A 13,809-nucleotide genomic window follows, 5' to 3' on the forward strand; every position below is an offset into this window, starting at 1 on the left:
GAGGAATTATTATGCATTGTTGCGGCGCAACTCAATGATGATAATTACAAAACTTGAAATGGCGTCACGCTTTTAAAATTTTGCATGCTGTACTAAAATGATTGAATTGTATTGTTGACTATAAGTTTAAAAAAGAAAACAGGAAATACTTAAGCAAGTAACTAAATATTTTAAACTTTCATAATAATAACCAAATTAAACCTAAAGGTTTAATTAAAACTTTACAGACTATTAAGAATCCAAAATTAAACATCTTAGTTTTGGCAATTTTCTCTGTTTTCTCAGTAATATGCTTAATTGAATTTTGTTTTGTTCAATCTAGATTTTTTTAACAGTATAAATTTCAATTATTTTGTTAAATTAACTTTTTTAAATTCTTCTTCATTCTGAATTTTATCAAACAATAAAAATAATATTAATTTCTTTGACGTCTTTTTCTATTAACATGGATCATTCAATTATAATATAAAAGTTGTATAAATTTTGAGTAAATTCCTTACCTGAGAGGAGATGAACGAGGCCGACGCATATGAGGACGACATGATGGAACCGCCGCCACCAGTCAGGGCCGAAGAATATGTGGACGAAGCAATCGGTGTTGGCTTTGATTCCACGGGGCTTCCCAGACTGGTCATGCTGGTCATGGGAGCGTTTTGAGAAGAATACAACGACTCGGTCACTGGAACAAAAATTTAAAACGATAAGTTAACAAAAAAAACTCAAAATTAATTCCCTGATATAACTCTTTTGAAAATAATATATGATTGAGTGATGGGAAAATAAGTTTGATATATAACAAAAAGATTCTTAAGATTCAAATCATCCTGGAGAAGTTTGGTAATAACCCTTGTTGCCGCCGAGGAATTCCATTGAAAGTGCCTGACACTCCATAAAACACAAAAGAAACACGCCTCTAATTTTTTTTTTTCTAATCCGATTGTTGAATAAAAATATTTTCGGTGCTGCTACCGTGTGGCGATTGGACGTGAAAGGATTGAAAGAATGTTCGGATGGACCACCCATCGGCCACGCATGCTGTTGAAAACAAAGCGAGAAACTGTCAAATGACTGGAACAAATGGCGATTCGTTCGAGTAATAGCTGCCGAGTGGTAGCCGAAGAGAGATGATGCGCTGCCGTATATTATTTTCACCGTCGCGGCCGCGAGCGGTTATTATTCAAACGTGAATATCATGTCACAGGTGAACAATGGACCGGTGGGGAAAATAATCTTTCATAATAAATCGACCGGAGAATTTTTCTGGCCAAATGGTGCTTGAGGCTAAAAGTAGGGAGTTATTTGAGAACAATAAGAGATGATGTAGAAATTAAATATAAAAAAGAGAGTCTCTTTCTTAAAAATTAAAAATATGAAATTAATTTCGTAAATTTGAAAAGTTATTTAAAATTTAATTTTTTAAATTTATGTGCCACTGTTTCAAGCTTCTGGACTCTATCATAAGAAATTCCTCTCTTTTCCATTAGCAGCAGTGGCAGCGGTGAAAAATGATCAGATCTCCGTCTCAAGGTCGGCGTAATTCAGGTGCCCAAAGCATCAACCCTTTCCTCTCCTTGTCGACGCCTCCCACTATGCCACTGCTATTTTTTGCATCACTTGTATCTCTCAAGCATCCATTGTACTTTTGATGTGAGCTCAAAATATGCGATCGTTTTTTGGCACCTTGAGACACACCTGCTGATGCAAAAGCGTGCTGTGGTACGGGAGAGGCTACATTGTACTCGAAAGAAATGACAGCATGCGGCTCCAAACTTCAAGGATTTGAAAATATATTTTCTCAACTTCGGCTTTTCCCTGAATTCAAGTCAACCATCTTTTTAACTTTCAAATCTTTTTAAAGAAATTTTTTATACTTTCAAAAATTGTAAGGTATAAAAAACCCAAAACATAATTTTTTAAATACACATAAATAGTTTTTTTTTTTTAAATTAAAAAAGGGCAAAAATTAAATGATTTTCTCCTACCTGAGGGCGATGAGACCGAGAAGGGCACAGGAGATTCGGTCTGAAGGGTTTGGGGCAGCATGTACGATCCGGCGGCGCTGGAGGCGTACGAGGGCACCGGAAGGCTCATAGTTCCATAGCCGCCAGTGCTGCTGGACATTTGCTTTCGGAGGCGAGCGCGACGGTTGCTGAACCACACCTGCTTGGTTCAAATAACAAATTAAAGTTTATTAATTTATAAACTCACAAGAGCGCATAAATGTTGTGAAAAGGTATTTAGAATTAATATCCTTTTTGTTTTAAAATTTGTTTTTTGCTTATTCATCTACCTTTCAGAATCTTCCAAAAGCTAAAAAGATTTTTTATTTTATTTATTAAACGACTCTAAAAAAAATATTTCAATTTTTTTAACACCTCTTAATTTGAACCAAGTGTCTTTTTTATTGCTATAAAATTTAATTTTCCCCAATTAACTGACCTGGATTCTGGCCTCGGTGAGTTTGGTCCTCTGCGCCAGCTCTTCCCTGGTGTAAATGTCAGGGTACTGGGTCCTCTCGAAGGCCTTTTCCAACTCGTCAAGCTGCTGCGCCGTGAAGGTGGTCCTGCTGCGCCTCTGCTTGCGCTTCAGAGGAATGCCCGGCTCGGATTCGCAGTCGGAGCCCTCGCTGTTCTTGCCTGCGAGCGAGAAGGAAAACAAATTTAAATTTCATCGCCAAGAGAGAGAGAAGTGTGAAAAATTGCGCGAGTGTGCAATTACTCCGGTAGTAAAATGTAACGAGCGCTATATTCAAATCGATTAATTGAGTCATTTATTGAAGAGATTCGCGCATTATGGGCTGTGTATAATTTGAATGCACAGCAATTTCACGCTTGTTGAACTCACTTTGTTTGCATGAAGAGCATAAAAAAAATTTTGTTATTAACTTACTTTTAACGCAAGCAAAGCTTTGTATATTTGGAAAAAATACAAATTTATAATTAAAAAAAAAAATGATTTCATTTGGTTCAACATTATCATTTGTCCGCTTGTTGCGAGGGCAAGAGAATGAAATAATTTCATTTTGTTTTTATTTAATTTTTTCCTTTTTTTTTAATAATCCTTAAAAATAATCTTGGGATAATTCACTTTTAGTCTGTTCTCTATTCAGACCAGCTGTGAATTTATCGAATTTATCATGGCAAAGGGTGTGCTCGTGAAGTGTTCCTTTACTCAAAAGTATAGCAAAAAACGTCACCTCTATTCGTTTTTAATAAGCAAGTCGGCGATTTTAATTAATGGCCAATTTGTTGGAGAACAGGTTGACACAAGTGAAGCATTACACGCGCGGTAACACAACACGGTGGTCCTTTATAAAAAATCTCAAATTGGCCTCAGCGTCTGATCGTTAATTCCGCCTTAGTTACTCAGCCTGCAGTCAAGCAGCAGCATGGGTTTAATAATAGTTTATATAAAATCGTTTTAAGTCAAAAGGACTTTCATTCATTGAATCAAAATAACTCGGTTTGAATTCATGCTAAAAATAAGTCTAGTTATATTAATTTTTTAGATCTTGATCAAAAACGTCCCTGACAAAGGCCGCACATGATCGCGCCAGAGCCTGTCAGTGGTAATTTTTAATTTGCTTACATTTGCCTGATCGTTTAAATATATTATAAAGTATTTTGACAATTTTTTTTATCATAAAAAGCAGGAAATTTCACTTTTTTTTTTTTTATTAAAAAAAAGACGCAAGTTTTTCTCCAAACGAAATCTAATTTTAGGAAATACAAAAGCAGCTTAATTTCCACTTTAAATTGGCAAAAACTCTGATGTCAAGCAAATTTAATCAACGTGTCTGCGGCTATTTGACGGGTGAACCACTTAAAAAAAGGCTCGCCCGCCAACAATGTGTGTCATGGAGAAAAGCTGCGAGTTGCAAAACATTCGGATATACCAAAACAATATCGCCGAGTTGGGCAAAAGCGGCTGAGCGTGAAAAACACCTGTCAACGTGCAGCGCAACAAAAGAATGAAGAAAATGGAGTCACTGTAAATTAACCTACGCACAAGTCTCACGTGTCTTTTTGACAAGATCGGATGCAAAAAAAAATAAAAAAACAAACTGCGACAGCAAAATTGCAGGCATTGTGTGTCGTGGGTGGTGCTTGTGACCCGAAAGTTTGTCGATCGGCAAACAATTGATGGCAGGAAGTGAAACAGGGCTAATCCTTTCCACTCGTCAATCAGAAATTTGCCAACTGTTTTGACATTTCATTTTGGCAAAATTGGACCCAATTCAATGCGAGGCACTGATTAAAGGAGTTTCTTAAAAAATTACCATTAAAATTAAAAAAAGGAGGAAAAAATAAAATTTAATTAAAAATCATGAGAGGAAAATGCTAATTTATAGCAATTGATAAATAAAAGGACCCCGCTTTATAAATATGAAACAAAATAAGCTCTATACAATCTTTAATTAGTAAAAAATATAAAAATTACTGAGGAACATTTTGCTTTAAATAACAATTTTTCCCATATTTAGGAAGAAAATTTTCAGTTTGACTAATTTTTACAATTTATAAGCGAATTGTTTTTACAATTCATATTTCCAACACAAATATTTAGCAGGAAATTGTTATTGAATTTGCACCATAAACCATTGGTGAACAAAAAGGTAATAAGTTTGCGATAATTGCGTAAAACGGTCACGTCTCATGCCGAAAAGGGGGGTCTGGAAATTATTCTCATATATATCGAACATTCCTAAGTGCCAAATAACAAATTTTATAAGAGTAACTCGGGCAGCTTTCCCTCACACGGTTTGCATATTAATATTATTCCGTCCACGTCTCTCCGTTCAAGTAAAAAAATCTGCCTAATTTTTTGCTCACCACTATTACATACTAATTAGATTGGTGCGCAATTACATGCCGGTTTATTGGGGGAATTAAGACAAATTACAATGGCAAAACTTGCGCGTATGTATATGCGGTCGCAGGAGCCGGGTAATAAAATTCGCGCTTTGAGCTGCGAGTGGCGGCGGCGAGTTCAATGATTATTATAATTTGCATCAGCGGGCGGGATAATTTCGGAGCTGGCGACCAAGGCGCGAGAAAAAATAGAGCAAAAGCGGCTTTGATTTAATGAGACCTGCGCAATTTTAATAATTTTGATGCAAAGCACCCTGAATGTTCCCATGAAATTTCGATGATCGACCTTCTTTTATCAAAAATAATCTGATCCTCATTTTTAATAATATTTTATGTAACACTGCAAACATGTTTTCAATAATTTGGATTTTATCAAAATAGGGCCAGTGCATTTGTTTGAAATTTATTTATTAAAATTCAATCACCAAATTATATTTGGTGGAAACTGCCATTTTTTTTACGTTTCATCTTTCTTTATAACAAAATGATTTTTTTTTAATATCAAGCCTTAAAATAATTTAAAAATAACAATTAAAAAGTGAGACAGTGCTGCTGTATGACTTTTAAATTTAAATTTCAAGAAACATTTACATAAAAATATAATTTAAATTTAATATTCAACTAGACCATTTAATTTCATAAATTTGCCTCAATTTCTTTGGTACTTCTTTTAATTATTAAAAATACCACTTATTAGTGCTTCACAAAAAAAAATTTTGGAAGTCCATAAAAAATTAAAGCTATTAGGCCCCGCTTTTAAAGATCAATGAGTTCCTGTGAAGTTTGAAACTTTTGAGAACAATCAAGTGCCAAAAGCTATATTAATAACTTCAAACATACTCACATTTCGCGAACGCGCGGGCTTTTGTGCGCGCGGCGTCGCTGCGCGAAAATCATTTGTCTTAATTATGTAAATTATTGTACGCGACGGGCCGACAGCGCACTACTTTCAATTAGCGGCGGCAACATCTTTTGAAGACGAGCCGAACAAACTATTTTTATAAAGCGAGATGACAATACCAAAGAGGGACGCCGCGCGGCTTCAAAACACAAGCTAAATGAAACACATGTCGCAGCATTTTCGCCTAAACAAACGCATGGAGGCTGCAGCGTGAATAGACCTCTTGTCGCGCACCAATTTTTTTTACCAATTCGGCAGTATTTTTATTTCGGGTGCACGCACGATTGCGTCTCCTGTCAAACAGTGCGCGAGTGAAACAATGCCGGCTTTCATTTTGGCTTTTGAATTCACCGCGAAAGAAAAAATTGAAAAGTTTCGCGTTTTGAAAAACTGCACTCACCGTCGTCGAGTTTCTTGTCGTCATCACCGTCTCTGCCGCGAAGCAAGCGGGAGATCGCGCTCACAGATGGTGCGCTGCTGCGGTCGCAAATTCCCTCCTTGATCAGTCTGAAAAAATCATTTTTTAACAGGTTAATTTTACAAAGTTTCTTCTTTACAATGATAGATTTGCATTTTCTAATGATAATTTCCAACTCATGAATATTTTTCTTTTTAAATCCATATTAATAATTTTTAAATCAATCAACTGCTTGTTTTTTAAATTTGAATAATTTTTTCCTCATTATTATTTTTGTTTTTCTACTCTCGGCAATAAAACAAAAAAATTGAATTGGAAAATTAGCAGGAAATGTATCAAGTGGTAATTAATTAACAAGTTTTAATTTAAATAAATAGGTAGTTAAAAAAATATATTGACTTTAACTTATTGAATTAAAATTTCAAGCATCTCGATTTAAATCCTGATCTCAAAATAATTGAGTTCCCTAACAAAGATACAATTAAAATGCTTTCATAAAAGTGTCTAACTTATAATATGAGTTTTACTCCCTATTTAAATTTTTAATTCCCTACTATTGCTTTTATTTCCATTTCGTAGAGGATATAAATATTTTCTTTTCTCCTACAACTAGAATATCAATGTATTGCTCGGATATACCAAAAAACTTCAATTATCACTAATTATATATATTTAAATGTTAAAATTATAAACATACACTCACAACCAAAATATTATATATATTTTATTTATTTAAATTTGTAATATCAATGCACTTTCTAATTTGACTTCTAAATTTTGTATATTAAAGATTTGATGTCATGTTGTGGATTTTTAACAATTTGTTGGAGGCGTAGCTAGTGAAATTCATCAATTTAAATCATGCTGGCGTATATTTTTTAATTAAATTTTGCCAACTTTTGTGTTTCTTTCAGGCATTCAACATTGAAAAAACAAGAGAAACTAGTAATTGAATGTAAATAACAATCGCTCTCTACTCTTTAAAGTCAACACGGAATTTTCCATTGAATCGCGAGACATGTTCTTTCCTTATCAAAAGCACATGTACAAAAAACTCGAATGCAAAGTAAAAGTGAGCGCGCGGAGAGCTACATAGAGTAAGTCATTATTTCGCCGTCGCATTGTTGTATTGAAATCGAATTCAAAGCCCGGCTTGCAGACCAAGATAAACAAATTATTTTGACACTTCTAGTGAAAAATGTGAAAGTCCGCCCGCTGCACATAGTGCACTGGAGATCTCGCGCCGTGGTTTCAAAAACCTGCGGCGCGTTTGTTAAAAAAAAAGGAGCTGCTCCTTTCAATCGAAAAATTTCCCTCTCGGTATACATTTATCGTTTTCCTGGTAATGCCCCCGACGGAAAAGTGGAAAGTGATTCTAGGCAGCATCCCTCCTTTGTTTCCGGCAAAGAGGGAATCTCGTCCGCTCAACAATGCTTAAAAGGCCACAAAGCGCATGAATATGCATCTGGTGCTTTTCTTTTGGAGGAAAAAATAATGCACGGGATGCTCGCCTTGTGGCGAAAAGGATCTCCCTTTTTGGAGATTCAATATCTCACCAGGGGTTCTAAAATTAGGGGAATTCAAAGGAAAGTAAAAGCGTTTGGGCGCTAAAGTGAAATGGAAAATCTTTAGCGTAAATACTTCTTGGAAGCACTCATTATGTAAATCATCTATTATTGTTGATTCTTGTGTTATAAGAATGAAAAGTATACCAGCCTTTAAAGAAAAAGACAGTCAAGAAGCAAAGTGTGAATTCAAACAGCTAAATAAGTTCAAAAATTAGATGAATATGACAAAAATAGTTTTGAACCATTTGCAATAAAATATGCAGTTTAGAAGAGGTACTAAAATAAGAAATTTTATCTTTCTCAATCGGAGCTGAAAAAACAACTTAAAAATTTATATTTGTTTAAAAAAATTTTTTTTACTTATATTTATTTGGAATAATGCAACAAATATAATTATGAAACTCGTGTAAATTAAATCAAAATTTGGAATTGTTGCTTTGCTATTTATTTACCAATTTAAATTGTTATAGAGATAAGATTTACTCGTATAAACAAAAGAAGATAAAAAAATCTGCAAATCTTTAAGTATTTTTGTTATTAATTTACTTTTATTTTTGAGAAATATTATAAGGTTTATAAAATAATGGATCATTGAACTTGAAAGAAAACTAGAAACATATAATCCCATCATTTAACAAGCTGTGAAAAAATTGATTTTGATAAGATCAAAGGGCGACAAATCCGTGACCATTTGCGGAGATAAAAATCCTTTTTCACGCTGTGCGAGCGTTTAATGTACAACATTATAAGAAAAGAAAGCCTTTTATGATTTCGCCTCTCGCGGCGCAAGTGTTGACTTACTTGAGCGTACCTAACAAAGAGAGCAATAAATTTGAAATTCAAATGAGAGTGCGACCGTCAGGCGGCAGATTTAATATGCCCGCGCGTTTAAATAGAATAATGAGCGCGGCCGATAAGATCAGAGAGAGAGACAGGCTCTTCATTATTCGCGTAATTGCGCGCGCTCTCTCGCCGCTGATTACTATTATCATAATAACATTATCATTTTCGACATTTAATCAAGCCTTGCGGATGTTTTAATAAAATTTGTAACATTATCTCAACGCGACTCTTGCGGACCGGCTTTTTTTACATTGTTATTACGCGCAGTTGTCGGGATAAATACATATTAGCAAGTAAAAAAATCTTGCTCGAAATTTCACGTCGCAAAAATTGGCCGGTTTCATTACTTTGGGGCTATTTCTATGATAATTTTTTAAATAATCTTGGTGCCTAATTACGAACAACAAAATACAGCGGCAATAAAATACATAAATTATTCTAAAAAAAATTGGGCCCTGTAACAAAAGTGAGAACTCTAAATTTTGCAATACTGTTTTAATTTCATACGTATTTTTCTTTCTGTTGAAAAAAAATATAAAAATATCATTTTACAATTCAATTAAAAAAATCTTAATTTATAAACTCTTAAAACTTGTCTATACTGCATACTCTCCATAATAAAAAGAAATTTTGTCTTTTGGCACTTACCTATCTCTAATTTCCCAGCTGAAGATGCCAGGGTTCTCTCTGCGGTAATCTTCTACCCTTCTCTCAACATCAGGGGTGGCCACTCGAGGTTTGCTGCCGCCGATCACGCCAGGTCGAATGGAGCCGGTCTCCTTTTCGAAAACAAGAAAAGAGGCTCAGGTCAGTGAGGGAAAAGCGCGTATTGTCAACAGGTAGAGGGGAAAGTATAAAAACGCGTACAATTGAAATCAACAAGTTTATGGCTCCACGGAGGCCGCGCGTTTTCCTTTCAGGGGAGAACATTTACACGACGACGGCGCCCAAGGGATTACATATTTTTGCTCTTCTCTTTGTTTGCTTGAGGTATCAGACACTTTTGAGAAGGATTGGCATGGGAAAGAAAAGTGTTCTCGGTGCGAATTTGTGTTTCTACATTTCAGATGGATGAATTTATGGCGCCAGACGCGAGGGTTGTTTTTCCTTGCACGGTCTGCTGTAAAATTTTAAAACGAAAGGCGCCGCCACCAGACCGATAGTAAGTTTTTCGGTAATCTTACAAGAGGCGCGACCTATACACCAGTATTTAAAAATTAGGTTGGTATGTCGCGCCTGCTGTAGTGGTTTTATGTCGCGCCTACTGAAGTGGTTTTATGTCGCGCCTACTGAAGTGGTTTTATGTCGCGCCTGCTGTAGTGGTTGATAAAGAAAACCGGTAATTATAGCTCACAATCACCGGGACTGCAGGAAAGAATAAGGGCCTTTGGGATGGGTTCAGAAGGGGAAGACAATCTCTTAACTGATTGCAAAAGACGTGACCTACCACCAATGTACGGGGAAAGGGGTTGTTTTTATATGTCGCGCCTCTTGTAATGGTTCACTACAACAGGCGCGACATATGCACGCAACGCCTGTGGTAGGTCGCGCCTCTTGTAATCGACCACTACAACAGGCGCGACATATACAATTAATAATGCTAAAAAAAAAACGAAAGCAGCGAGATTGTGTGCACACCACGAACCAGACCACCCCACAAACCGGCAACTCGGAGGTGGGCAACCCCCCAAGATTAATTTTTGCAGAAGCCGCGAGCGAGGGGTGGAGGCGCAGCGAGGTCGAGGACGTGGGGAAGGCCGTGCGGAGGGCGAGGACAAAAGGGCGGCTGTGTTCGTGGGGGGGCTCCGCAGGAGCCCCCCCACGATCCCCGCCCTTTTGTCCCGCCCGGAGCCGGCCTTCACCACGTTCTCGGGCGAGCGCGCCTCCAGCCCGAAGCTCGCAAACCCACAACGGAGTTGCCCACGAAGGGAGTTGTGGGCACCCACACCGTTTGCTTTCAAAACACCCTTTGCAGACAACTCCCTTCGTGGGCAACTCCGTTGTGGGTTTGCGAGCTTCGGGCTGGAGGCGCGCTCGCCCGAGAACGTGGTGAAGGCCGGCTCCGGGCGGGACAAAGGGGCGGGGATCGTGGGGGGGCTCCTGCGGAGCCCCCCACGAACACAGCCGCCCTTTTGTCCTCGCCCTCCGCACGGCCTTCCCCACGTCCTCGACCTCGCTGCGCCTCCACCCCTCGCTCGCGGCTTCTGCAAAAATTAATCTTGGGGGGTTGCCCACCTCCGAGTTGCCGGTTTGTGGGGTGGTCTGGTTCGTGGTGTGCACACAATCTCGCTGCTTTCGTTTTTTTTTTTTTTTAGCATTATTAATTGTATATGTCGCGCCTGTTGTAGTGGTCGATTACAAGAGGCGCGACCTACCACAGGCGTTGCGTGCATATGTCGCGCCTGTTGTAGTGGTCGATTACAAGAGGCGCGACCTACCATGAGAATACTTGCATATGTCGCGCCTGTTGTAGTGAACCATTACAAGAGGCGCGACATATAAAAACAACCCCCTTCCCCGTACATTGGTGGTAGGTCACGTCTTTTGCAATCAGTTAAGATTGTCTTCCCCTTCTGAACCCATCCCAAAGGCCCTTATTCTTTCCTGCAGTCCCGGTAATTGTGAGCTATAAATACCGGTTTTCTTTATCAACCACTACAGCAGGCGCGACATAAAACCACTACAGTAGGCGCGACATAAAACCACTACAGCAGGCGCGACATAAAACGGGATACCAACCTAATTCTGAGAGAGTGGTGTATAGGTCGCGCCTCTTGTAAGATTACCAGTTTTTCTAGAAAGGGGAAAGGTTTTGTTTGTAAAAGAAAAAAAGGGAGTTTACCTGGTATCTGTTGAGGATTTTGGAGACGCAACCGTGGGAAACCCTGAGTTGGCGGGAAATGACGCAGGGTCGGACCCCGGCGGCGGCCATTTCTACGATTTTGAGGCGAATGTGGTTGGGCAAAGGGCGGCCGTTGATGAACACGCCACCCAACTGGTTCACTCGGCCCTGACCTACGACAAAAAAACAAGAACGATTTATGCAAATGTTGCGGTAAATTAAAAATAAGTGGCAGAAATAGTTTGATAAATATTGGAAATTGAAGAGAATGAAGCCTAAAAAAATAATAATACGTCTGAAATCACAGAAATTTAATCCTAATAAAATTATAATTTTATATGAAATGAGCGAACCCAGCATAGACAGGAGGAGATATTTTATTAAATTTCCTGCAAGCTTTGGTCAAAAATGTATAGGAAATTGCTCTCATAAAACGTAATGAAAAGCAAATTAAGTAAATGCATTCTATTAAGAATGACATTTCTTTAAAAGTTATGCCATTTTAATCACGCAACTTGGTGCTGATGGACGCAAAGTCAACATTGAATGTCCTGAGGGCGCGTTGAAAACATGAGAATGTGCTAATAACAAGAATCAATTATTAAGGCATTGATCATTATCAGATGATGATGACGTAATTAAGGATTGTTATCTTGAACTTTGATCAATCGGTATACAGACAATCATTCACCCCTTAATCACTCTAGTTTCAGAAATTTGTTTATTGGGTTCAAAACTGAGGGCAACTATGCCCCATACATGAACTCATCCATAATAATGACAAAATAAAAATTTAAAATAAGAGAGAAAGACAACATTAATATTTCTCAATGAATTGCTTTTTCAGCGTTGACTTGAAAAAATTTACATTTTCATTCAGACACAAGTTTGGTGGTAACAAATTCCAATACCTGTAGCTTTGCACTTGGAAACAGTTTTCGGGAACATCAACACTTACAAATGGAGCGAGCAGTTTCATACGGTGCGCTCTAGTACGCCCTAATAAGTTAACGTCGTACATAGTTGTTACAAAATCATTTAAGTATTCCGGGCAATTTTTATACAGAATTTTATGCGTCTGCACTAAAATTTTTAATTGATATCTATCAGCAATTTTTAAAATTTCACATTTTTTATATAACGGAGATAATTTTTGGCCGATTTTTACATCATAAATATAGCGGATTAAATGGTTCTGCAACACTTGCAATTTGTTTACCTGGGCAGATGTCAAGTTGCAGAAAACAATGTCACAATAATCAAAGTGAGGTAATATTAAGCTCTTGACCAAATTAATGCGTACTTTTTCGGGAGTTACATTTCTAAATTTTTCTATGCTCTTTAATGTGCCGTACACTTTTTGCGAAATCCGCGACACTTGCGCATTCCACGACAAATTTTTATCAAACATTACTCCAAGATTTTTAGCTTCATGTACAAAATTTACTTCCGCATCCTTAAGGTACAATTTCGCAGTCCTGGTCTCAGCGATTAAAGCACTATTCCGTTCTGAGCAAACAAACATCGCTTGAGATTTAGTCGGGTTGAGTTGTAGCCCATTGGCTTCAGACCAGGAAACAATGTCTTTTAAAACATCATTCATAATTAGTATGCACTCGTTAACGTTGTTAGATTTACAGCTGAGATATAACTGAGTGTCATCCGCATAAACATGATATTTGCATCTATTATTTAAAACTGCCGGTAAATCATGAGTATATAAAGAGAACAGAAGGGGTCCAAGAACCGATCCCTGGGGCACGCCGCATTCAATTTTACACCACTGCGAAAAATTGCCATCACTGTTTTTAATTGCATGTTGGCGGCCTAGTAAATAACTCTCAAAAAATTTAAGGACTGGCGTTGAAAAATTTAATTGGTCTAGCTTATGTAGCAAGAGACGGTGGTCAACTAGGTCAAATGCTTTTGAATAGTCTAAGAAAACCATGAGAGTAACTTCACCTTTAAACATTGAAACTCTTAGATCTTCTGCGATTTTTAATAAAGCGGTTGTTGTACTGCGTAACTTACGAAAGCCAGATTGAAGCTTATCAAGCACTTCATTCTTTAATAAAAAATCCATCATCTGATCAAAAACGATTTTTTCCAAGACCTTCGAGGTGACACACAATAAACTTATTGGCCTAAAATCAGAGCTACTTGAAGGGCAGCGAACCTTTGGCAGTGGCATTAAAATTGCTTTTTTCCAGATAGCTGGGAAATGAGAAGTTTGCAGCACTAGGTTTATAATAAACGTAAGTGTTGGCAGAATTATATCAACAATATTCAAAAGCATTTTGTTGCAAATACTATCAGTGCCTTCAGCTGGCGACTTAATACTTTTCAGAGCAAGTTTAACTTCCAAT

At 37.4% G+C, this 13,809-nt stretch overlaps 1 protein-coding gene across 2 annotated transcripts in view; it reads right to left on the minus strand.

The window, feature by feature from the left end:
• The window catches only part of LOC132205363 (protein gooseberry-like), a 51,888-nt gene that overhangs the window by 2,517 nt on the left and 35,562 nt on the right, over nucleotides 1-13,809 (minus strand). For both annotated transcript variants that reach the window (XM_059634367.1, XM_059634366.1), the window contains 6 exons: nucleotides 11,444-11,616; nucleotides 9,250-9,380; nucleotides 6,173-6,279; nucleotides 2,440-2,636; nucleotides 1,983-2,160; nucleotides 501-679 (listed from right to left, as the gene is read on the minus strand). In XM_059634367.1, coding sequence (XP_059490350.1) covers nucleotides 501-679; nucleotides 1,983-2,160; nucleotides 2,440-2,636; nucleotides 6,173-6,279; nucleotides 9,250-9,380; nucleotides 11,444-11,533 — 882 coding nt within the window. In that variant the 5' untranslated portion in view covers nucleotides 11,534-11,616. The remainder of the gene's footprint in view (nucleotides 1-500; nucleotides 680-1,982; nucleotides 2,161-2,439; nucleotides 2,637-6,172; nucleotides 6,280-9,249; nucleotides 9,381-11,443; nucleotides 11,617-13,809) is intronic.

The sequence above is a fragment of the Neocloeon triangulifer genome, unplaced genomic scaffold (assembly GCF_031216515.1).
Source record: "Neocloeon triangulifer isolate White Clay Creek 2 clone unplaced genomic scaffold, ASM3121651v1 ptg000002l, whole genome shotgun sequence".
Classification (NCBI taxonomy): domain Eukaryota; kingdom Metazoa; phylum Arthropoda; class Insecta; order Ephemeroptera; family Baetidae; genus Neocloeon; species Neocloeon triangulifer.